Here is a 25671-nt window from a genome sequence, read left to right on the forward strand (position 1 = left end):
CCAGAGGGTCTTTACCTGTCCATCATTGATCATATGTTTGTACTGTCTATGCTTGACAGACAGTCAAATCCCAAGTCTACAGCACATCTTGATGGAAATCATTTTGCACTGTGATAATAGGAACCACATTCATTGTACAGCGCTGTTTAGATACAGAGTAAAGTGCCCTCTACAATCTCTCATGTGTGGCATTCTTACATTTCTCATCCTGTGTTCTCTTTGAATCGAATTACTAATTTCTTGTTGAATTCAGGCTGATTTGTTTCTGTGTATGCACTCAGCGTAAATTTCCCACGGGATCCTCGCCTGGAAGCTGGCTCATAAGACTTTCATCCCATGAGTCAAGGTTGGGCTTTAATCAGAGGTGTCCGTGTCTGTCTGGTTGCAGCACCAGTCCTCTCACCTCCTGATCTGGATTGGCTTGGGAATCTATGGGGAGAATCTGTGTCTTCCCCCGTGGCAAATTTGGTGCCGGGTTGGGGTTGGGGGGAGGGGTGGGGTGGTGGGGGGGCATTTAATCAAGTGGGAAGATCGAGGTTGGAAACTCTGACTCCTTTCCACCTCTGCCCCAATTAAGTCCATGGCGGGAAGGCCCATGGATGCCTTTTCCCCTCCTGCCAATTGAGGCCGTTAAATGGTCAATTAGTACCCACAAAGGCCTCATCCAGCCACATCTGGTATTAACGCAGTGGCGAGCGAGGGCCTCACCATGCAGGGAGCATGATAAGCAAACCCAAGGGGGGTTACTTGCAGACTCCCAGAGGTGGGGCCAAAATTCAAAGGCATTCAGTGCCTGGTTGACAGAACTGGTATAGAAGGAGGGGTGCTGCTGAGAGCCTCCCCACTACTCTTGCTGCTGATGCCGCTCCCCCCACACCGCAACCCCCTAACTGCCATCATGCACCTCAGATCTGGGATCCAATGATGATCCTAGGCTTTGGTGGATGTCGTCCTGGTAATATCCACCACCTCCCAGTAGCTCTGCTCTTTGCTAGAACTACTGGCCTCTGATTGGTCAGCAGGTCTTGGCAGGCAGGACTTTTACCCCAGGATCCTTAATCCTGGGGGAGGGGGTACCCTGGTATGTCAATTGTTTAAGTGGGACAAAGTGTGGCAGGCCTTCCTGGAATGAAGTGACGCAGGGCAAAGACCCCGTCACCTCTATAAGATACCACCTATGGTGTTATGAGCAACATGAAGACATAGAGATGTTTTGTTGAAGCCAAGGATCCATTTATTATTTAGTGCACAAAGTTGGATAACCAGTGTGAATTTACATTCCTGATAGAATGAGTTCAATGTTATAATGTATTGAATGGGTGAGAAACAGGTGCCTAAAATTGGCAATTATCACACAGACGTTAGTTTGTCAACACCAGACTAAATGTTTCTTCAGGAGAAAAGAGCAAGTAATATCACTAGGCAATGGGTTTGCTGGAGTGAGTTCATGTGTCTCTGGACCTTTATCCATGGTCCAGGTAGTTGGGCAGGTATCCTTTTTGTTCAGAACTGTACCTTCTCTGCTCCAGTCTATGGCATGGGTGAGCCTGTTCTGAAGTGCTGTTCTTTTAGAACCTGCTGACCAAGGACCACCCTTCCACCTGTTCGTGTGAGCAAGTTCCCTCTGCATTACCTGTTTTGGGGCAGGCTTGATGGACCAGCTGGTCTTTTCTATCAATTTTGTATGTTCGTGTGTTTGTATGTTCATGTGTCTGTATGTTTGTATGTGGCACATTGAGAAGCTGGGACTTAGTTGCTACAACATTCTGCGGAGCAGCATTTGAGCGTGTGGAAATCCTGATATAAAACCATGCAATAACCTGTTATAAGTAGTGGATAGTTTGTAAACAAGGAAATACACTACTCCATCATTCCTGTATTCACAGACTAATAATAACTTTTATGCTTTTTACTGTTTAGAAGGAATTTTGATACATTTTCAAGATTGGTAAGGCTTCTCACAGGTGTGTACACATAGGCTTCTGTTAATATTTCTGCCAGTTCTCAGGAATAAGAAAATATGAAAGTAGAGAGGCATATAGTCACATAAATATATATATATAGAGATAAAGACACACATAGAGACACAGCATGGATGCAAATCATGCAGAGCAACACACATGCAGACGTAGACACCTGTACCCACATGATGCATAAGGACACATGCACTCTAGCAGTGGTATGATCAGCTAAATTAACATAGCTTAAACTTGAACTCAGGCAGACCTCACTATACTGATTGTGTCTCCTTGTGCTGATGACTCTGATTTTGTCTTGACTGTATCTGGCTGTCTGACTGTATCTTACTGTGTTTGACTCTGAATGGCCTTCCTGTGAATATACTTCTATTCATGCAGCTAAAGTTCCTTCCTTGTTTTTCCATTTTTGACTTGCTTTCCTCTCTCCTCTCCTAAAAACACTGGCTCTTTTGGGGTCTAGATCTACAGCTGTCCAGCTGCCCTCTGGTTGGTCAACCTTCATGTAAGTGTCTTGATGGATGGAGGTTACACCATGATGGACACTATGTTAGGAGGGATAGTAACTGATGTGGATAAGACCAGCAAGTTACAAAGGGACATGGACAGGTTAAATGAGAAGGCAAAACTATGGCAAATTGAGTTCATGGGGCAAGTGTGAGGTCATCAACTTTTGAATTAATAAAGAAAAATCAAAGTATTTTGTAAATAGTGAGTAACTAGAAACTGTAGAGGAGCAAAGAGGTTTGGGAGTGTAAGTACATAAAGCATTTAAAGCCAATAGGCAAATCCAAAAACAATAATTAGAAAGGCTATTGGAATGTTAGCCTTTATCTGATAAGAGCTGGAATACAAAGGAATGGAAGTTATGTTATGATTGCATTAATCTGGAGTACCATGTTCAATTACTGGGCATCCCACCTCAGGAAGGATACATTTGGCTTTCGAGGAGGTGTAGTGTGGTGCAGAATGATATCAGGGCTAAAAGGGTTTAATTGTGAGGACAGGTTACATAAACATGGCTGGTATTCCCTTGAGTATAGAAGATTGAGGGGTGAGGGAGAAAAGGAGTGAAAGAAAGAGGAAGGGAAGGAGAGGAAGAGAGGCAGGGCAGAAAGAGAGAAAGTGAGTGTGTGGAAGGAGAGCGAGAGAGAGGAGAGAAAGAAAGAATACAAGGGAAGTGGAGTAACTGATTGGAGATGTCTGGCCATACCTCACCCACATCTAATTGGTGAGGGAGGGGAGTGGGGAAGGGTAATCGAGAAAGGAGAAGTGAAAATACCCTGAAAGAGGGAGTATCAGCCTCAATTGACAGGATTCCCAACCCCTCCTTACTTTTGTAATGCTCATACTGAGGGAATACACACTGCTGTTGGATGTGGCAACGGAGCCTGGGATTCTGACAGGATTTGTCCATTCCTCTTTGCTCTGTGTGATGGAGGTTAAGCCGGACCTTGTTTTGCATGTGTTTCTGAAATGCTACAGTCCTGCACTAACTTGCACCCTATGACAAACATGGAGAGAATTCAAATGACACCCAAAATCTTTTAATGGCTTTTGCATCTCCTCAATGAGGGAAGTAGAAAGAAATAAGAGAACTATGTTCCATTGGGAACTTTCCTGGGTTTGCTCAGGTCTCTTCAGGAATAGCCTCAGTTAGATTCCTGGTGGGTTTTATATGGGTTTATGAGACATTGTGTTATGTGCGATAGCCTATGTGGTTCCCTCGCCTTCTTCCAGAGCTGTGTTTTGGAGGTTCCATGTTCACATATTCATTGTTCTGTTCTTCTTGGTTCTTTTTCAACATCTAAAGAAGAAGGTAACAGATAAGGAAAGACTTTGTAAACCCAAATGGCTCCAATCAACACAACAGTGGCTTGTACACAAGGTGGTCCTTCAGCCCCAAAGGACAGTTGGGCAGATCTGAATTTAAGAGGCCGCCACCCAGTATGGAACTGAGCTCACGTCGGGAGGCCATAGTTTGTGATGAGTTGGCTGGTCCCAGCTGGAGCGGGGCTACAGATGCTACAATCATTCCAAATGTGTAGGAACTTAGGAACAGGAGGAGGCTATTCAGTCCCTCAAGTCTGCTCCGTCATTCTGTTAGACCATGGCTGATGTGCACCTCAGCTCCATTTTCCTGCTTTAGCTCCATCTTCCTTACATTACTTAACAAGAATCTATCAATTGAAGCTCCAATTGATCCAGCATCCTCATTCTTCTGGGGGAAAGTTCCAGATTTCAACTACCTGCCATGTGAAAAAGCATTTCCTGATTTTGCTCTCAGGCAGCCTAACTCCAATTTTAAGGTTTTGCCCCTCGTTCCAGATCTCCCACCAGAGGAAATTGTTTCTCTGCATCTATTCTATCAAATCTTTTAACATTTTAAACACGTTGATTAGATCACCTCTAACCTTCTAAACTCAAAGTAATAGTACTTATAGAAACTGTCCTCATAATTTAACCGTTTTAGCCGCAGTATCATTCTGGTGAATCTGCGCTGCAATCCCTCCAAGCCCAATATATCTTGCCTGAACTGTGGTGCTCAGAATTGAATGCAATACTTCAGCTGGGGTATGGCTGATGCTCTGTACAATTGTAAGCATAATTTCTGCCCTTTTAGATAAAGACCAACATTTATTAGCCTTCTGATTGTTTTTTTTTGATGTTGTCTCCTGGCTTTTAATGATTTGCACACTTGAACTCCCAAATTTCAATTCTCTTCCACAGTCCCTCATTTCTCATTGATCCTTTTTGAGTCTAAAGAGGTTTTGGTTTGTAAAGATGTAGGATCTCTGAATTATAAACAAGGCCAGCCAAAATATGGGCAAAACAATAATTAATATAAAGAATATATATCATGTAACATAGAAAAATTAATGCATGTATTTTTGCATTCAACTTACACAAAGAAATACACTTCTAACATCGTTCCTATAAAATTCATGAGTTAATCTAAAAATGTTGATATCAAGAAATTTTCTTACAAAAGCAGTACAAACGTTTGCACACTAGGCCCATAAGGTAGAGTACCAATTCAACACCCTCCACTGAGTAGAATGAACTTGCCTGCAAGCTAGAAATGGGAAAATTATGTAGGGGGAAAGGGATTTGTGAGTCAGCTGTTAATATGCTGGAGTGAGATAAAATGCAGAAAGTTTAAGCAGAAAATCAACTGTGGAAATGGGTAATAAGCAGGTTCTAGGGTGAAGTGTGCATACAATGTCCCCATGTGGTACTGAGGCACGTAAACCTCAGTTGATCTTAACACCTCTTGTTAACATAGGTAGGGAGGAGGGAGGAAGTCAAACAACTTTCCTGCTCCTGATTGGTGCCCCTCCTGGGAAATAGGTGTGGCTGTGAGTTGGGGTTGGGGAGGCAGGGAGAGCACCACAGTCTGACAAAGCAAACCCTGGACACAAGACGTGAGCTTCAGCAGGAAAAAAAAGAGAAAGCAGCAAAGTTGAGAAAGGAATAGGACATTTATGCAGGGCACAGCAGTGTAATAGTCATGTTCTTGGACTAGTAATCCAGCAATACATGGGTTCAGTTCAGTTCTCCCATGGCCACCTGAGAATTTGAATTCAGTGAATAAAAATTCTGGAAATTAAAACTAGCATAAATGGCCATGAAGCTGCTGCATTATCATTAAAACACAACTGATTCATTAATGTCATTTAGGGAAGGAATCTTGCTATCAATAGCTGGTTTCCAGTCCCACACCAATGTAGTTAATCTTAACTGCCCTCTTAAGCAGCCCAGCAGGCTACTCAGTTACCAGTAGTTTAGGAAAGATGACCACCACTTTCACAAGGATGACTAGGGATGGGTAATTAATGCCAACCTTGCCAGTGATGTTGACACCCTAAAGATGAATTTTTAGAATGCCACTTTGGGGGAGGGCGTCATTGGTGGGATGGCACAGAGGGTTGAGAGAGTGGTAGAGTCCAGCTCAGACGTACTTGCCTTGCCTTGGGCCTGTCTCCCAGCGCTGGCCAGTCCACGTAGCAGTAGCGGGTTCGTCAGAATTGTGAATCAGTTCACATTTCATGTCAACTGCCTCCTTCATCCTGAGAATGCAAGCGGTGGTACCAAGAGGCTGTGGAGGGGGAAATTGAACACAGAGCGGAGAAACACATTAACACGACAAAACACAACGGAGAGACAAACAGAGAGGGCAGAACATGAGGAACGGTAAGGGGCAACACGAGAGAAAGAGGGCTAGAGAGAAGCAGGGATGGGGTTTGTTGGATTGTGTGAGTGTGAAAGGCAAGATCAACAAGGGAGAGATGTCCCTCAGTGTTTCACTGACATCCTGAGCAGTGGATAGATGTTTCATCTCCATTCCTGTCTACTTTGTTTGAAGTCACTGCACACAGTGCTTATGAGGAAATTCTCTGGGGTTTCATTCCAGTTGTGTTTATGCTGGGAGTACTATGGGTTTGAGGCTCTTTGTTGGGTTGGTGGAGGGATTGCAGGACCTCCCACCACTGCTCCTCTTGGTCTCTGTCACTTGCTGACTTTCTCCACTGTGGAGATGGCCTAGGTGCTGTGGGTAACAGGTCGCAGCTACTTGAAATTTGCAGTTTCTCCCCGAATCTCTTTCTCTCTCACTTTTTCTCTTTCTCTCTTATTTTTGTGTCTCTGTCTCTTTTTGTCTCTGTCTATCTCTTAATCTGTCTGCCACTCTCTTTGCCTTTCTTTCTCTCTTACTATCTGTATCTCTGACTGTCACTCTCTGTTTCCATTTCTCTCTCTCTCACTGTCTTTTTTAATGTTGGGTATGTGGGGAATAAGGTGAGGAATAGGGTGTGGAGTTGGATAGGTAGTGTTGGGGATAGGGTGAGGAGCTGGAGTTGGGAAAGAGGGAGGTGTTGGGATTGGGGGAGAGGATGAGGGGATACAGGCGAGGGTGAGGAGGGGGGGTTGGGGAGAAGGTGAGGAGGCAGGATTCGGGGAGACGGGTTTGGAGGCAGAGCTGGTGGAGAGAGTGAGGGGGTGGAATTGGGGAGGTGTGGGTTGATGGAGTTGTGGGCTAGTGTCTACTCAATAACCTGTCCTCGATATTTGGTAACTTGTACACTGCACCCAGTAACCTGTACTGGGTAACCAGTACTAGATAACTTGCCTTCAGTGTTTGGTAACCTGTGTTCGGCACTCGATAATGTTATGTGCTACTTGATATCCTGAACCCAATACTTGGTCATTTGTACACTATGCTCGTTAACCTGTACTCATCTCTCGGTAACCAGTATTTGGTAACCTGTATTTGGTACTCTGTAATCTTTACTCCGTACTTGGTAACCTATCCTATGAAACTTGTACTTGATGTGATATATTGTACTCGATATTCTGTACTCAGTAGCCTGTATGCAGCTCTTGGTAACCTGTGGTTGGTATTTGGAGAAGCCAAGCTTGGTTATGCCAGTTCCAGAGACCATTCCCAAGCCTTGTGATACTTACCCAGTGCAGGCAGGTAATGAGGACACTGTATAACATGAAGAATGCAGTGAGCACCAGGATGATCAGGGTGGTTTGAGTGAATTGACCGCACGGCTTCATCTCTAAAACGGACAGGATAATGTTAGCACAGCCTTCTGCCCAGACAGGCATACCTCCTCAGTGATGTAGAGAGCTCACCTTAGGGCATTTGAAATATCAGTACCCTAATTCTAACATATACGGGCTTAGTGATGTAGGCTGCACAGGAAAAGCATTAATTCAATCCAAAAAGAGTTCTTTTTTCTTTCCTCTCAACCTTCATTTTTCCTCTTTCTCCTGACTTGTTTCATTCTCTCTTTCTCTTACCTTCTCTCTCACTCTCTTTCTGTTCTGTCTTCTTTCTCTCCCTTCTCATCTTTTTCTCACTCTTTCTCCTCTCTGATTCAGCTCCTTGTTGCCTGCATTTCCCCTCTGTGGCTCCATCTTTCCCTCTCTCCACGACCACACACCATCCGGACTTGGAACTGTATCACTGTTCCTTCAGTGTCACTGTGTCAAAATCCTGGAACTCACTGCCACCTTCTCAAGGGCTATTAAGGATGGGCAATATATGCTGGCCTAGCTGATGACGCTCAAATCCCTAGAACAAATGAAAAAAAATTCTCTTTCTGTCTTCCTGCTCTTCTCTGTTCTTTCTTGTCTCCTCTCTCTTTTCTCTGTTTCTCACTCCCCTTTCAGGCTCTCTCTTCCTCCCCGTCCCTGGCAATATTGACAATTCTTCCCTTTTGAAAGGGCTTCAGAAGCAGTTTGTATCAAATCTTCCTTTTCGATGTTTGTGTAATGTAGTTGTTATCATGAACTACATGTCTCCATTTCTACTGCACTTCAACAAAGTGGTGGGCAATAAATAAATGTGATCTCTATATTTTGATCATTGAATCACTTCTGCCCTCCATCCTATTACATAGGAATAGGAGGACACCATTTAGACCCTTGAACCTCCTCCACTATTCCATAAGATCATGGTTGATCTGCAATTTATCTGCATATATCCACCTTTGTCCATATCCCTTCATGCCTTTGGCTAATAAAAATCTATCAATCTCAGTTTTAAAATGAACAATCTATCTCGTGTCGATTGCCATTTGATGTAGAGAGTTCCAAATTTATACCACCCTTTGTGTATAGAAGAGTTTCCTAATTTTACGCCTTAAGGTCTAAGCTCTAATTTTTAGGCAATAGCCTCTAGGCCTAGACTCTCCAATGAACTGAAGTAGGTTTTCCTGCAGTTTGTTCCCCTTAATATCTTGAAAATTTTAATCAAATCACTCCTTAACCATCTAAATTCCAGGGAATACTACACTAGTTTGTTTGATCTCTCCTCTTGGCTTATCTCTTGGAATCTAGGCATCATTCTGGTAAATTTACACTGAACTCCATCCAAGTCCAATATATCCTTCCAAAGCGGGTGTGCTCAAACTGCTCATTGTACTCCAGGTGTAGTCTAACCCGGGCTTTGTATAATTGAAGAATATTTTCTACCCTCTTGTATTCTAGACCTTTTGTTATAGTCTTTCTGACTAAATGTTAGACTTTCTGATTATTCTCATTATCATGTTCATGACATTTTAACAATCTGTGTACCTGGACTACCTTGTCTCTTTGGGCCCCCACTGTATCTAGCTTTTTATCATTTAGAAAGTACCCTGTTCTATCCTTTTTAAATTCTAAGTGGATGATCTTACATTTACCTACATTGTAATCCATTTGCCATGGTTTTGCCCATTCATTTAATCTACCAATATTCCCATCTAACCTGCTTACAATGCTACGTTGCTGTCTTTATGCCACCAGTGAATTTGTGGTGTTCTATCCCATCATCTAAGTCATTGGTTAATATAGTGAATAGTAAGGTCTCAACATAGATCCTTGCAGGACACCACTTGTTACACCTTACCAATTACTCTACCTGCCCATTATTCCTACACTGTCTCCTGCCACTCAGCCAATTTCCTAACCAGGTCCATAACTTACCTTCAATACCATGCGTTCGGCTTTATCTAACAGTCTCTTATGAGCGACTTTATCGAATACCTTCTGGAAATCCATAAAAATATCATTTGAACATTCTCCTGCCCTCTACTTCAGTTGCCTCTTCAAAAATATTCAACCAATTCTTCAGGCATGACCTATCCTTTACAAATCCATGCTGGATCTCTCTGATCAGCTGAAAATATTCAAGGTTCTGTCACCTTACCCTTAAATATAGACTCTAGTAATTTCCTGATAACAGATGTTAGGCTAACTGGCCTATAATTCCCTTGTTTCCCTCTCTCACCTTTCTTAAATAGCAGAGTAACATGTGGAATTTTCTAATCTAAAGGAACAGTTCCTGAATCAAGAGAAATTTGGAACGTTATCGTTCAGGCATCTGAAATGTTGTCTCCTACTTCTTTTAAAAATCTGGGAGAGAAAACATCTGCTCCTGGGAATTTGTTGCTCTAGAGTTCCACTAATTCCTTATTTTCATTGACAATATCCCTGTTATCAGTTTTCAAAGGGCCCACATATTGCTTCTGATCTTGTTTGTAAGGGTTGTAGTGATTTTGATATCCCATCCAAGTTTCTTTTCATACTCCCTTTTTGTAGCTCTTACCTATTTTGTCACCCTTTGCTATTCTTGTTATCTTTCTCCATTCACCAGAATCTGTGCTATCTTTTCCATTTTTGTTTTTTTTCTTTTAGTGTTACACCATCATTTACTTCTTTAGTTGTCCATCGCTGTCATTTTTTTGGCAAGTTTTGCTCTTTGGGTCTATAAACTGGTTCTGTATCATATCAATTTTCTTTTTAAACACCTCCCACAAATCTTCTGTAATTAACAGATTTACCCAGTTTACTGTGGACTGCCTCTGTCTCATCGCAATGAAGTCAGCCTTACCTAAATCGAGAATCTTAGTAACTGTTCTGTGTTTTTCCCTTCCAAACACTGTATTGAAGGCTATATTATGACTGCTATTAGATAAATGTTACTCACTAATAGGCTGTTCACCAAATCTGGCTCTGTACTCTTTACTAAATCTAAAATGGCATGCCCACTTGTTGGTTCTAGGATATATTGATGCAGGAAATGATCACGAACACACTCTAGAAATTCATTTCCTCATTACAGGCCTTCCCTTTAATTCTTTTCCTGCTTCCACCTCTTCTCTTGCTTAAAAGCTGATCATCTCTAACATCTTCCAGTACCAAATGAAAGATCATCAGCCTGAAACATTAACTCCATCTCTCTTCCCAAAGATGCTGCTTGATCTGTTGAGAGCTCACTGTTTTCTGTTTTATTTCAGATCTGTGCACTCACCAACTCTGTCTGGACTGATGAAAATCCAAGTCCCATTCCCGAAGCTCGTAATGTAAGGCGGTGGATGTATTTTCTGGATTTGGCAAATATATAAGTCACTTTGAGATGTGTTTAGCCCATTGAACGTTATCAACACGCTGCCATTCCGGGGTTGTCCCTGGCAGCTCTGATCATTCGGCAGCTTATTCTTGCTGATATCAAAGTAAAGATCACAGACCTTAATGTTGGCCCCGCGCTCTCCTTTAAGTATGTGGATCCTGAACTGCTCGAGTGGTTCATCTCTTGTGTTGTCATATGCACATTTGAGAGTGACGTTGTGGCTTTCAGCCAGGATTAATCTAGGCTGAATAACTTGCAATGCTAGAGCTGGGGAAGAGGGGGGAGAAAAAAGAACACAATTCAATCTTAAATGGAAAGAGATAGGTAGTAGTGGGTCAAACACTATCCTTTAACCTGAGGGGCCTGGGTTCAAACCCAGCTCATTAAGTTTTTATTGTCTGCTGCCTATAAGGGTCCTACACGAAATGAGTTTGGCCATCCGAGTACTCTAGGGCCCAGGGAATGGTATTCAATCGAATGCCCACTTTGGAAGGTAACAGAATGCCTGGTTTGGGAAATAAAGAAAATATCAAACTGGTGGGACAAATGATCAAACACATTTTAAGGACAGTGTAGAGGAAGCTATACTTTATATCCAACTCATATCTGCCTTGGGAGTACTTGATCAGACAGTGTAGCGGGAGCTTTACTCTATGTCTAATCCATGCCATAGCTGACCTGGGATGTTTGACCAGACAGTGTAGAGGGAACGTTACTCTGTATTTAAGTCAGGCTGGATAATTGATGCTGACAATGAAATGGAAGGGATTCCATTCACAACACATATATCTCTAGTTGAGTGCCAAATTTATAAAAGGAAGCACAAACTGTTGGTTGCTCTCTAGAATTATTTCCAATTTTCTGGACTATTCTTGCATTGTATCTGGCCTGAGTTTGCCGTGTATTTGCACATTACTTGTACAGTGTTTGCACTGTATTTGCCCTTGTTTGCATGGTATTCAACAGCATTTGCTGGTTAGTTGCACCATGTGATTTTCAAGTATTTGTTTTCAGTGCGCAGTGTTTGCACTGTATTTGCACAATTGCACACTGTTCTCATTGTATTTGCACAGCGTTTGCATGCTGCTTTCATTGCATTGCATTTGCACAGTGTCCTTCTCTTGTGCCCAACATAAATTCATCCTCATGATTTCTTGAACAGCAAGCTCTAATCTCTGCTTTGCTATACAGTGAGACAAAGAATGGAGTCCACCATTCCTCTACTCCACTAACAGACAGCAAATCCAGCAGGGGCTTCTAACAGCAGGTTCCGCTGCACCAGTGGTTACCCAGGTGGGATATGCATACCCCTAGGGGTACAGCAGGTGCCTCTGAAGCGTACTTTTTTTTCAATTGTGTAATAGTGAATTTTCAGGTATGAGAAATTTCTCCCACTCTCGGCCTCTCCCTTTCTGTAGTCTAGAAGTTCCCAAACACAAGTGTCTTGATTGCTCAGGATATTCACCTTCTCGCTGCTTGTTGCTCCTCCAATATAAAAACACAAAAAAATTAGGGGCAGGAGTAGGCCATTCAGCCCTTCAAGCCTGCTCCACCATTTGATAAGGTTATGGCTGATCTAATTGTGGCCTCAATTCCACTTTCCTGTCCATTCCTCATAACCCTTGACTCCCTTGATGATCAAAAATCTACCTAACTCAGCCTTGAATATATTCAAAGACCCAGCCTCCAGGGGAAGATAATTCCTCTGAGAGAAAAACATTCTCCTCATCTCAGTCTTAAATGGGAGACCCCTAATTTTTAATGTGTCCCTTAGTTCTAGACTCCTCCACAAGGGAAACATCCTCTCAGCATTTACCTTGTCTAGTCCCCTCAGGATCTTAAGATCACCTCTCATTCTTCCAAACCCAAATGGGTATAGGTCTAACTCTTTCAAGCTTTCGTCATAAGATAATCCCCTCATCCCAGGAATCAGTCAAGTGAGCCTTCTCTGAACTGCTTCTAATATAATAATATCCTTTCTTAAATAAGGAGACCAAAACTGTACTCAGTACTCCAGATGCAGTCTCACTAAGGCCTGTACAGTTGTATCATAGGCCGTTTCTCTCTAGCGCTTGCTGCTAATAATGATTAGCATTAGCTAGTGAGATGCAGCAAGAGTGGGAGAGAGGGAATCTGTGATTGGAGGAGCAGAGTGCAGCAAAAAGGTGAATGGCAGCTCATGAAAATGAGGTGGTGGCCCGAGACCAGCAGCTGCTGGCCCAAAAGCACTGTTTGACCTGCAGATCAGCAGACTGCTGGGTGGACATGGCCTGCCTAGCCGAGGTCATCACCTTGACGGAGCCACCTCACAAAGGTAAAAAGGACTGAGAGGGGATACGGGGCTTGGGAACAAGGGAATGAGTGAGGGAAGGTTGTTGGGGAGAGGAGCTGTTGAGTGAGTGAGTGGGGGGTGGGAGGGTTGGGAAGAGGGGCTGCTGAATGAGTGTGTGGGGGTGGGGTTTGGGATGAGGGGACTTCAAGTCTTTATGCTCCAATGAACAAAATCATCCACCACATTAATGGTAAGTAAAGAAAAATTAAAGATATATGTGTCAATGTGGCAATCGCCTTTTTAAAGACAACTTTTGCTTGGCCTAAATAGCCAAGTGGTTATGGTACTGGGTTTGTAACTCCAAGATCAAGAGTTCAAATCTCACAATGGCAAACTATGAAACAATGTAACTTCATCTGAAACAGATGGAAACAGGTTTACTCAAAAGAGTATCAAGAGTTCAAATCTCACAATGGCAAACTATGAAACAATGTAACTTCATCTGAATAGGAACAGATGGAAATGGGTTTGTATTCGAAAGAGTTACTGGTTAAGCAGGTGATGGGCATTGATTATCCCATCTAAATAGAATAAAAAGATACAGCTGGAACACTTTCAATGGAAGTTACTTGGAAGTCAGTAGCACTGAAGAGATGTCTTGAAAATAAACCAGTTTGAATCAAAAGACCAGCCTGGATTAATTCTTCCACCACAGCCTCTTATTGTGAATAACAATATGTTACCTGTAATGCATGATTATAATGATTTACAAAGCCCGGGTTCATTGGAAGGGTCATTAAAAAGAAACTGCCTGTAGGTATACTGCCTGTTGGTAAATTGAATTGGGGTACATGATCAAATAGGTTTGGGAACCACTGCACCACACTCTTCGAGGTGGCAGAGAACTTTGAAACATTTCAAAAGAACAAAGGAGAACCCCAGATTCAGTACAAGGTAGGAGGTGTGGACCTTAGGAGACGATACAATGTAAATCATTGGCAAGTGATGACTTTGATGTCAAGTTTCTTTTAAAGTTTGTCAATTGCACTGGTTAGCTCAGTTGGCTAGATGGTTAACATGCAGTTCAGAATAATACCAACAGCATGGGTTTAGTCCCTGTTCCAGCTGAGGTAGACTCAGGACCTGCATCTTCACCCCATCCCTGAGAGTGGAAGGCAATGGCAAAGCACCACTGACAAAAACTGCCAAGAAAATGGCTCAGGATGAAGCATCAACAGACAATGAGTCAAGGACCTGCCTTCAGGCAGAGCACACATGAGAGAGGTTGTAGGAAGGTGAGGAATTATACAGGTTGAAGGCCCTGGAAAGAATGTAAGGCAGAGAAGATGCGTTGGTTCTTGATTACAATCCAGGGAGGGAGTATGTGTAGGATGGGGGCTTTGGATGAAAGATCAGAGCAGCACTGAGCAGAGTATCAGTCAAATAAGGGGAGATATGAAAAGCTGTTGATTAAAATTGAAGGAACAGATGACAGCAGTGACAAACCTTTCCCTGTATCATATTGAAGGGACACAATGGAGAGGTAAAAAAAATGAGATAACTGACTCTAAAACGGATGTATAGTTAACTATATGCTGGTCAGTCATGAGATCTGAGTGGTTTTGTACAGCTATTGACTGCTAGTTAGCCACAAAAAAACCCCACAAAACTTCAACCACAAGCAAAGCACATTGTGTTGACAAAGCAGTTGGGGAGGTTGTTTAGTGTGGGCAGCTTAGAAATGTTGTGATTGTAGTCAATTTTTTTGCCTACCCACAGAGCTAAGATTGGGTTTTGCAACTTGTGGTATGGCAAGCTGGGTTGCCATCTCATGCTGACAGAATGGATATGCCCCTTTGCTAAAACTGAACCTCACAGGAGAGCTGCCAATAGGGGGCTGGGCCTGGCATGAAAGCCGTGAACTGATGGGGCTGCTGTCATGTGTGGTTAGAAGGTTGTCAGGAGAAGACTGTGTCAGTTCCATGGGCCACAGGGGGGTGGGTAGGGTCAGGAAGTATGTGGGGGGGTGATTGATTGAATGTACGGTCCCAACACTGGGGGTGTCTGGCAGGGTAGGTTTGCCCAGGCCCAGGAAGAGCAGTGTGTGAGATATCTCAACATGGCCTTTGGTGCATTTAATGGCAAGGAAGGCATGGGGATTAATGGAAAAGAAAATAGAGGAATACAGGGGCAGAGTGATAGGAGGAGGTGGAGGCTCATGTAGAGTATGAACACTGGCTTAGACCAGTTAGTCTGAACTCTCTCTTTATGTGCTGTAATTTATATGTATTGTACAAGGACTTTGAAAATCTGCCCTAGCCACACATTAAGAAGCAACTTGTAACTTGCTGACCTATGCCACCTCTACTTCCCCCCCTTCCCCACCCCACCCTCCAAGTAGTCATTCAGATCACTTGCCCTCAATATTCTTCCGTTTCCTGTTATCTCTTTCTGTCATCACATCCTGTCTGACTGTGGATGAAGATTAGGAGAAAACAAATGGCTGCTATGGTGCTGGGGCCATCATTAATAGCAGCTGTGAAAGCCCTCTATTGAAACTATAAGGCCAATCTTTGTATGTGGAGGGAATGGATGAGAGTTCCAATATTCTGTGACACTGGACTACAGTTTGTTCTGAGTGTCTCACTGAGCTAGAGATCAATCGTTCATGCTTTTTGAGTGAACTGGGTAAAAACAGAGCATAGGCCAACCACCAAAAGACTGTAACCTGGCTGCTAAACTATGTTTAGGTCTTCATGATTCATGACTGGGTCGCGTGCCACAGTTAGCAAGAGTGACATTTAAGCAAAGCCACATGTAAATCAGTCTAGGAAACAAAATATATTCTAGATAATGTATTCATGAGTCAGAAACGCATCAACTCTAGAATATAATGAAAATGTAAATGTTGTGTTCTTATGTTCTTAATTAAGTGAGATAAGTTGAAAAGCATGGGAGTCACAGGGAAAAATGGTTATTTTGTTACTGTAAAAGGCCACTTCTGGAGCACTGTGTGCAGTCTAGTACCCAATGGAGTTTATTGACCATTAAGAGAGGATTCAGTTTTGAGGGAGTTGTGTTTGCTCTCACTGGGTTGGAAGGGTCCAGGATTATCTAATCAAAATGAACATGATTCTGAATGAGTTGAATCCAAACAAATGTTTCACTAAGACAAAGGTTTAAAATCCCATGAGACACAGCTTCAACATGAGGAAGTCAAGGAGGGAAGTCAGGGAGTAGAGTTTTCAACCAATGGGGAATCAAATCATAGACTAAGGCACCAGGGAAGGACTTAAAAATGGCGGTATCATTTCTGAAGAGAGAAAGGAGTGGGGGAAAATGGTGGGGAGATGGGGTCTATGGAGATAGTGGGTAATTTGGGAGGATGTGGAGGGTAAATGTGGTTGAAGAATGTGATAGGTAGGTGGAGTTGAAGGATAATATAGGTTTACGGATATGGCTGATAGGCTATTCACCCACCATTAACCCAGCTTAATCTTGTCCTCACCGCCATTCACGCAATTATACTTTCCAGTGGAGTAATGGGTGGGTGACTGGATAATTAACATGGACTGAGAAGCCCAGGATGAGATCAGCTAACTCAACATTGACCCAGTACCAAACCTGGGGTTTTCTGGTCTGTGTGCCCTCGTATTTCATTGGGGACTGGGGTGACAGGTAGGGAGGTTGTTATTCCACAAACACCTTCAGTCATGAGGTGAGGCTAAGAGGGAGAAAACCAGTGGGGCCGAAAGTGGTTGTGGAGCACAAAATGCTATCTTGGAATGTAGCCACAACTTACATGGCACCCAGTATTTGTGCAGAGTCATTTTCTCCACCACATCGTTAACAGTAATCATTGATAATATGGTGAAATTGGTTAGTGCATGTAAGCACACAAAAGTGAATGAGAGCATTCTAATCTGAATGGCTCACAACTCTTTTCACCTTACATTTTTATTCATAGAATGTCACACAGAGGAGATGCAGGGGAAGGGATGGGTCCAGCTGTCCCACGCATCTCTGACCAGGGCCTTCAGGTGTTAGTGGAAGAGGTGCAGAGATGGAGATCAGTTCTTTACCCTACTTGCCATCAAAATCCACTTCCCACAACCAAAAAGGCCTGGATTCAAATAATAGCTGCACTGAACGCAGCAGGAGACCATCACTGCTCATGGATTCAGTGCAGGATAAGGTTCAATGACCTGCTATGTTCTGGCAAGGTAGAGTGGCTTGGCTCATCCACACAGAGTTCCAAGGTAAGGGTCATATCTGCATGCTGCAGTTAAGGTGTGGAACATGACACATACATCTGTTTCAGCACTGAGACTTGTACGTGTGCACAGCTCATGTCGGTGTGCACAGAACACATGTGAATGAGCACTATGATGCACAGGCACAGTGAAGAGCAACATGCCTCCATGCACTATATATCAGGCTAACATAAATTGATGTTGTCGTTGCAGACCAAAATGGTAAAGAATGTCACGGAGATGGCCCAGACTGGGAGAGGTGGGTGAGCCGGGGTGAGATGCATATGTTCCGTTTAGAAGGGCTATACCTAAATAGCTCCTTTTGTGTTTCATACAGGTCCCAGCTCTGCTCCCACATCTCCCCCACTTCCCCCCCCCAATCCCCACGCCCCGGCCCCCACACCCCACCCCATCCCCCGGATCAGATCATCCCTCGGGTATCAAGAGGAGGAAGAGATGTCTGAGGAGGCAGCGTCACATCAGACTAGCTGACACATCGCTAACTCAAACACAGGCATTTCGGAGGGATATAGCACGCATGTAGAGTTGGTGGCACAGGTTGAAAACCACTGCACCAGAGTACAGGAAGAGGTGTCAGAGTCAGAGAAATCTATGCACAGTCCCCAGAGGAGGGAGGAAAGTCATGATGATGCTCCAGTGGGCAGGAATGTGGAGTCTCAGAAGTCAACTTTCAGGGGTATTTAGATAATCAGCAGCATCTGATTATGTGGGTATGTGGTGGATTTCTGTGAGGCACTGAGAGCTCTAGGGGCGGAATTGTCCCAGATTTGCACTAAGTGTGGTAGCGGGTCTGAAAAAAAATGTTTTACCCACCGGCCACAATGGCGGGTTTTTGCGCCATATTTTTCCCTTCATGGCATGTCCTGCCTCATTAATGATGCATTCATGGGAAACATGCCGGATCACTGGCAGGCGGCCTGCGATCTGCCCACCATACCGTTACCTCACTCCTCCTCATGCCGGGCACCATATTTAAACTGTGGCCGCGTGCACAATTCTCAATACTTACAGCCCAGGACTGCCCCGGTGAAGACATGGCCCCAAAAGCCAAGGAGAATGCAATCCCCTGATTCAGTGATGCATCCTTGGAACGCCTTCTGGACGCCATGGAGGCCCGTTGCAATGCTGTCTACCCCCACTCTAGCCGCAGGAGGCCTATCAGTCTCACCACTCTGGCTTGGGAGGCAGTGGCAGAGGTGGTCAGTGGCAATGCTGTGCACAAGAGGTCGGCCATCAAGTGCAGAAAATGGATGAATTATCTCCTCTGTGCTGCCAGGTTAAGTCAACCAAGTCACCACTCTCAACTCACCCACTCACAAGCCCGTCACACATTCAATGACATCGCACTCACTGCCAGCTCAAGGGACATCACCACTCACTCTCTCACACACACCCTCACATCTCCATCTGGCCTCCATCAGATGATCTTGTTATCATTTTGCTCTGGAGTAAAACCGATTTCAGCCCCTCATGTCAAATTCTATCCCCCCTGCCCGCCAGGATGTCCACCGCCAACGGGACTAGACCTTTCCGCCCTAGGACTCTGAATGGCAGAATCCATCACCATCATGAGCTCCACATTGTCCCAGGGGCTCAACCACATGAGCTCTGACTATGAGAGATTGGCCAATCTCGTGGAGAGACACATGCAGCAACACTGGGAGTGGATACAAGAGCAGCATCTCGCCCAGAAAAGGGTGCATGGCTCACTCAGTAGCCTGGATCAAGTAGCTCAGAGTATGAGTGCTGACATGCATGGAATACATGAGGAACTGTGCACCCCTAACACTGTCACACTGTTGGCACAGTGGTTGCTGGAATGGACGACTCCTCCACACCAGCAGCCAGCCCAATAACACCATCTGAAGGCCAACCTAGGATTGTGCAGATCATTGATGAGGGTGAAAGTACTGAGAATTCCTCAGCACCCTCATCTTTCTTCACCTCCGCAGCCCCTCTGCCAAATCCCTGATCTGCTACACATGTGCCTGTGACTACAGCTGCCCATGCAGAGATGCAGAAGCTGCAGCCTAAAGGAGGTCCCCAATGGGTGCCTACTTGACAAGGGAGGCCACATTTGTTGTCCTTGAACTGGGCGTACATTAGGCCATTTCAGAGGGCAGTTAAGAGTCAACCACATTGCTGTGGGTCTGGAGTCACATGTAGGCCAGACCAGAGAAGGATGGCAGATTTTCCACTCGTAAAGGATATTAGTGAACCAGATGGGTTTTTATGACAATCGTCAATAGTCGCCATCAATGAGGCTAGCTTTTCAATTCCAAATGATTACTTTAATTCAAATTCCACCAGCTGCTGTGGTGAGATTTGAACCCTTGTCCCTAGAACATTGCCGTGGGCATCTGGATTACTAGTTCAGTGAAATTACCACTATGCTACCACCTGTCCCCATTTACAGTCATTGGAATTCAGGTGAGGGGGCCAGGTTGTGAATGACTTGTTACCATGTTTATTTGCAATATGATGAGGTGATGATGGTGAGGGTTTCAGGCATAGGAATGCGACTGAATCAAACTCATTGATGTTGACTGTCTCCTTTGTAGGGGGTGGACAGTCCCTAGAGTAATTGTGGAGTCAATGTACAAGTTTCTTTAGCTGCAAGTATGTCACCAGGGACTGGCTGATGGCAGCTGTGATATCGGAAGACCTTAGGAAAATCTATTTTACACAAGGGCCCATGCAGTGTTGATCCCCTCCTGCACAGAGTCAGCCCAGTTACATGGCTATACCTCCCAGCTGCTCTGCTACTGGCTGTCTGCTCATCCTCATTCATTTCTGAATCCTTTGAATGGACAGGGGCTTCCTCCTCCTCATCTTCCTCTTCAGAGAAGCTCTGCACATGGCCTCATCTTCACCGATTTGTAGGCCCCTCCACTGTACAATGTTATGCAGCATGTAGCATACCACTACTACTTTTGGTACCTTTGCTAGGGCATATTGCAGACCTCCATCTGAATGCTTGAGGCACCTGAGGTACATCTTTAAAATGCCAGTGGCCTGCTCAATGGTATTCCTGGTGCCGAGATGGCTTCTGTTGTAGATGCGCTCTGCCTCTGTTTATGGAGTCCAAAAGGGGGATCATAAGCCACGTTCTTATAGCCCTTGTCCCCTAGAAACCAACCACAGATCTGCAATGGTGACTGAAATAGCTGAGGGAGTTGGGAACTCTTTGTATGAAGGAGTCATGGCAGCAGCCAGGGAACCTTGCAGACATATGAAGGAAGACCTTGTTGTGGTCACAAACCACCTGGACATTGATTGAGTAGGAGGACTTCAGGTTGACAAAGCTATCCAAATTTTGAGTTGGGGTCTTTATGGCAACATGGGTGCTATCAATGCACCTGAGGGAAGTCTGCCAATTGGTCAAAAACCGTGGCCCTCTGCATCTGGGATGTCAAATTAGGGAAATAACTGATTCCCCCACATGAGCAATCAGGGCACTAGTGACAGCTTTAATAAATCTGTGTGCTGCTGACTGGGATACACCAGACAGGTCTCCGGATGATCCCTGGAAAGACCCTGAGGCATGGAGGTTGAGAGTGACAGTTACTGTTATAGCCACTGGTAGGACATGGATTGTGGCTCACATTGCTGTTGGAGCATGCAACGCATGTCTGTCACCATCTCACAGCCTGGCCTCGGTCGCTTTTGGCACTGGTTCTCCTTCATATTGAGGTAGGATATCCTGAGTCTGTACACCCTTCCCACCTTGTAGGACCTGGGTGTTCTACCTCTCCTCTTCCTCCTTCCTGGTGTGTGTCCCACAGCTTCTTCCTCCTGACCTTCTTTCTTCTCTCTGGCCTCCGGCAGCTCATGGTGATAGGCTTCTATGGCCTCTCTATGCGAGGGTGCTATGTCCACCTTCTATCGTCCTTTGCACAAAGCGCTATGTGCCCTTCTCCAGCACAAAATTCTTTCTGGCACCGTGGTGTATGAGCCAATAGGGGGCAAAAATAATCACCCTGTGAGACCAGCAGCTCCACCCTCCTCCTGCCTTGGGTAAAGCTAAGACTGTTGGAAGTTGTTTTGTGCCACTTCTGGGGCTCTGAATAAAATTTTTAAGCAAATTCAACAGGAGTACACTGGTTCTCCAAAAGGGTGCCCGGGCTGTCCAAACAAATACGCCAAGTTTGGACCTGCTCTTACCAGGACAAATCTACACACTTTGGGTTTCACACTCCTGGGCTACCAAAATCCGATTAGGGTGGAAGCAACTGATGATTTAAATGATCAGCTGCCTTCGTAAAACATGCATGCATGAGATGCAAAACACTCACCACCCCTATTCATGCCTGCGCGAAAATGGGAAGTGCTGTGTTCGGGGATGGGACTTTCGACTTTTGGGCACTTCTACCATTTTACCATTATGGAGAGGCTCTCTGTCGCAGCAAAAATCCCGGCCAGAATTTTACATTATCTGCACCTGATCATTTTAAACAACCTCCCACTGAACCTATCCGCACCTGATCATTTTAAACAACCTCCCACTGAACCTATCTTGAGCTGTTTATGTTTAATTAATTGTACAGGACTCTTCAAAATTGGCAACATATGAACATATGTTGTCCCTCAATCCTGTTCCAATATTTAATTAGATCATGTTCCTTGTTCCTATTTTAAACCCTTTCTAGTCCACCAATAGCACTTTTCAATGTGGGTGGCACAAATTTCATATTCAGTATGGCAAGTGCTGTCTCCATAAGTACAGACACATGAATGTAATTACATTGCTTAAATTGCTACAGTCTCTCCCATATGCAGAGCTCTGTTGATCTCACTAAGATAATCTCCACTGAGACAGTTATTGTGTTCAAATTCTTCCAGTGGCTCTGCTATTCAATTCGATCAGAGCTGATCCATATCTTGACTCCATCTATCAGCCTTGGTTCCTTAACCCTTTAATACCCTTACCTCACAAAAATTTAATTTTGAAATTCTGCAACTACATTCCCCCTCCCTTTAAGTAACTGAATTTCCGGCATTTTTCGTCGAAGTAAGGGATTAAAGCTTGAAATTAAAAGTTTGTGCAATAGGTTTCGATGTGATGTCAAACCAAAGACCCCATCTGTAGGTTCCTCTTACCCTACAATCTGCAGGCTTCTAAAACCTGTGGTGTCCTATAATTGGCTTGAACTCGTGGATGGGCCAAAATCATACAGGGTTCCTTGCAGCTGGTCACTCCACAGTGACCCGTGCAAGAAGTAGTTCTTGTATTAAAGGCCAGCTGTGACTCCTCATCCTTGATGCACTCAATGACCACACAGCCTGTGAATGGTGCATAGCTAAGCCAAGATGGAGGACCATCTGGGCAAGGTACTGGCGGGCACTCCTGGAACTGTGTCCCCAGTACTCCAGGAGAGGAGGGTAGAGATGGTGCTGCCACCTGTCAGTGCTGAGATGCAGTAATATTGGAGAATACTGCTCAAAGCATCTGTGGTTCCTGCTATTTTCTGAGCATGCCCAGTCAGCTTCTCCCAAAGTTTTGCGCTATCAATGATATCTAATCTCTCAGCTGAATCAATGGAGAAGCAGGGCACAAAGGACGATTCTTCAAAGCATGCCAGGCGAGTGGTATTAATCTAGGCCATTTTTTGAAGCATGGTTTCGTGTCTAGTTCTAGAGACACCGGCTAATCGCCCTCTCCCCAATACCACACCCATTCCCCACTTCAGGGTTTTGAGCACAAAATATAGGCGGACTTTCCAAGCGCAGTACTAAGGGCATGTTACACTGTCAGCGGTACCACTTTAAGATGAGCCACCTGCATTCCCAGTGGATGTAAAGGATTCCATGGCACTATTTTAGAGAAGAGGTTACTTATCTCATTCACTGTTTGTGGGATCTTGTTGTCCGTAAAATGGCTGCTGTGCATACTACATCATAACAGTGACTACATTTCAGAAGTGTTTCATTGGCTTCAAAACAATTTGTGATGTTTTGAACTTGAGAAAGATGCTTCCAATGGGTGTTAATGGGAACTAATTTGATGCATTGGAGGAATCTGTCTCCTGATCACAATCAATTTGCACTTATCAGCAGGAATCACTTGATCACTTTTGGGAGCAAGAATCTAACCTGGGGTGCTGAGGCTAATTGATAAATCATTGTTATTGTAACATAGGAGGCTCATTGGGCCAATTGCCTGTTGCTAGCCCTTCATCTGGAGCTATCTTTGGGCTTTGAGCTCAATTTTCTATTTTTTCTTATCCTTTTAGATTCTTCCGGTTCAAACAATTACCAATTCACTTTTAAAAGATGTTGAAGTATTTGCCTTAAAAGAATTCCATATTCTAATAATCTTGTGTGAAACCACCTTCTTCTAATTCCTTCTTGTATTGTTTAGCTTCCCCAATTTGTTCACAATTTGTTAACTATTGAAAGTGACCCTTCCCTATTTACCCTTTCAAAACCTTTCAAAATTTTGAAACTCTCCACTAGTTCTCCCCTTTCTCTGTTCCAAAGAGAGAAAGGCCCAAATCAACCTTTCCTCTTAATCCTAAACTCTCATTCCTGGAGTTCTAATATCCCCACTATAGAGCAATGCTCAGAAATAGAACTAATTACAAATCCATCAGAACTTCCTTGATTTAACACTCAATACCAGATGGATAATGTGGAGGAGTTATGCTGAAGTGGGTATCTTCCCTGCCTCTGAGCCAGAAGCCCTGGGTTGTTGTCCCACCCCAGAATTTGATGACCAAGGAAGGAGCATTCATAACGCGGCCGACCAGGTTGAATATCAACCTGCAAATCCTTCCAATACACCAATGACAGGTGGTAAGAGCGGGAGAGATTCCTGTTCACCCAAGTGATGGAGCCTTTACCACCACTATGCATAGCTCCAGACTATAACACGCATGTAATTGTGCATGCTGCCATAGTAATTTGGACTTCCTAAGTGAACCGTAACACACCATCACCACCACCACATGGATAAAAGACCCCATCTCCTCCTCTAGATGAAATAAGAAAGACTTCCATTCATATAGAAATTTTCATGATCCCAAAGTGTTTTTTCATTCAATTAAGTAGTGTTGAAGTGTAGTCACTGTTGCAATGTATCAAACACGTCAGCCATTTTGCACACAGCAAGATCTCACAAACAGCGACGTGATAATGGCTAGATAATCTGCATCTGGTGTGTTGGTTGAGGGATAAATATTGACAAGGACACTGGGGAAAACTCCACTGCTCTTCTTCAAAATATGGGCATGCAACATTTTACGTCCACCTGCTAGGGCAGTTTAACACTCAGTCTGAAAGACGGTACCTCCGACACTGTAGCACTTATTCAGTACTGCACTAAGGAGTATCTGCCTGGATTGTAGACTTAAATCCCTGCAACAGGACTGGAACGCACAACTTGCTGGTTACCACTGAGCTAAGACTAACACAGAAATCAATCAGTCAATGCAGACATGAGATTGAACTGGGACTTCCTATGTCTGTACAGCTTGGCTGTGTCCATCAGCCAAACCTGGCCTCTCTAAAGGGCTCTTCAATGGCCGGTGAGAACTAATGCATGCCATGGGGTGCAGGGAATGCTGACTGTGCAATAATTCAAAAAGAGTCATTTCCTGGTATGTACCGACAAGGAAGCCTGAACATTGCAAAGTAACAAGAGTCAGGGGGAGATGAGAGGGGAAAAGAGCAGGAATAATTACCTGGCATGTTCAGGGCCCCCAGAAAGCAGGTAAGCAAGACGACAAGCTGACCTCGGTGCTTCATGATGCTCCTGGTTTATTGTTCTCTGGGGAACAGGCACAATGAGTGTTATAGTCATGATGAAACCAGTCAACTGACAGGATGTGGTTGGCTCCACGACAGCCATGGCCCAGATAACAAAACGATGTGGGAGGCTGACAAAGGAAATTTTCAATTTAACTCTTTATAAAAGCATTTACATTTCCCATTTAATTGATTCCAAAATATTCAATGTTGCACTGCTCTGACCAAGCAGCAGAACACAGCTGGGCTGATGTAAAGCGGCCTGATTTTCGGGACTTTATCAATTACCTGTTTTCTTAACCCAGCTTAGGGTTTGTGAATATTTTGCTCTTTAAAGTGACATATTTTAGCAACCCAGTATCTCATTAAACCCTCTCAGACCAGGTACAATACCGGTTAATTTGTGTAAATTTCTCTCTACACTGTCCCATTAAATACTCAGGACAGATTTTTAAAAATTAATTCACGGGATGTGGGCTTCGCTGGCTGGGCCATCATTTA

General features: G+C 44.1%; 1 protein-coding gene across 3 annotated transcripts; it reads right to left on the reverse strand.

The window, feature by feature from the left end:
• Window positions 1-1216: 1216 nt before the first annotated feature.
• LOC121285321 (cytotoxic T-lymphocyte protein 4-like) lies at window positions 1217-25227 on the reverse strand. 3 transcript variants are annotated; one of them, XM_041201791.1, is made up of 5 exons: window positions 25107-25227; window positions 10780-11145; window positions 7440-7540; window positions 5943-6075; window positions 1217-3783 (listed from the first exon to the last, which is right to left on the reverse strand). In XM_041201791.1, exons 1-5 carry the CDS (start codon window positions 25168-25170, stop codon window positions 3749-3751), a joined length of 699 nt encoding a protein of 232 aa, XP_041057725.1. In that variant the 5' UTR covers window positions 25171-25227; the 3' UTR covers window positions 1217-3748. The 3 variants fall into 3 exon arrangements, with proteins under 3 accessions (XP_041057725.1, XP_041057726.1, XP_041057727.1); XM_041201792.1 differs by having other exon boundaries at window positions 5939-6075; XM_041201793.1 differs by lacking the exon at window positions 5943-6075.
• Between the last annotated feature and the right edge of the window lie 444 nt (window positions 25228-25671).

The sequence above is a fragment of the Carcharodon carcharias genome, chromosome 12 (genome assembly GCF_017639515.1).
Source record: "Carcharodon carcharias isolate sCarCar2 chromosome 12, sCarCar2.pri, whole genome shotgun sequence".
Lineage (NCBI taxonomy): Eukaryota > Metazoa > Chordata > Chondrichthyes > Lamniformes > Lamnidae > Carcharodon > Carcharodon carcharias.

Coding starts and splice junctions, on each gene's coding strand:
- LOC121285321 (XM_041201791.1), bottom strand. CDS start 25,170: ATGAAGCACCGAGGTCAGCTTGTCGTCTTGCTTACCTGCTTTCTGGGG. Junction 7,541..10,779: donor CATCAGTCCAGACAGAGTTG/GTGAGTGCACAG, acceptor TGTCCGTTTTAG/AGATGAAGCCGTGCGGTCAA. Junction 6,076..7,439: donor TCATTACCTGCCTGCACTGG/GTAAGTATCACA, acceptor CCCCCTCCACAG/CCTCTTGGTACCACCGCTTG.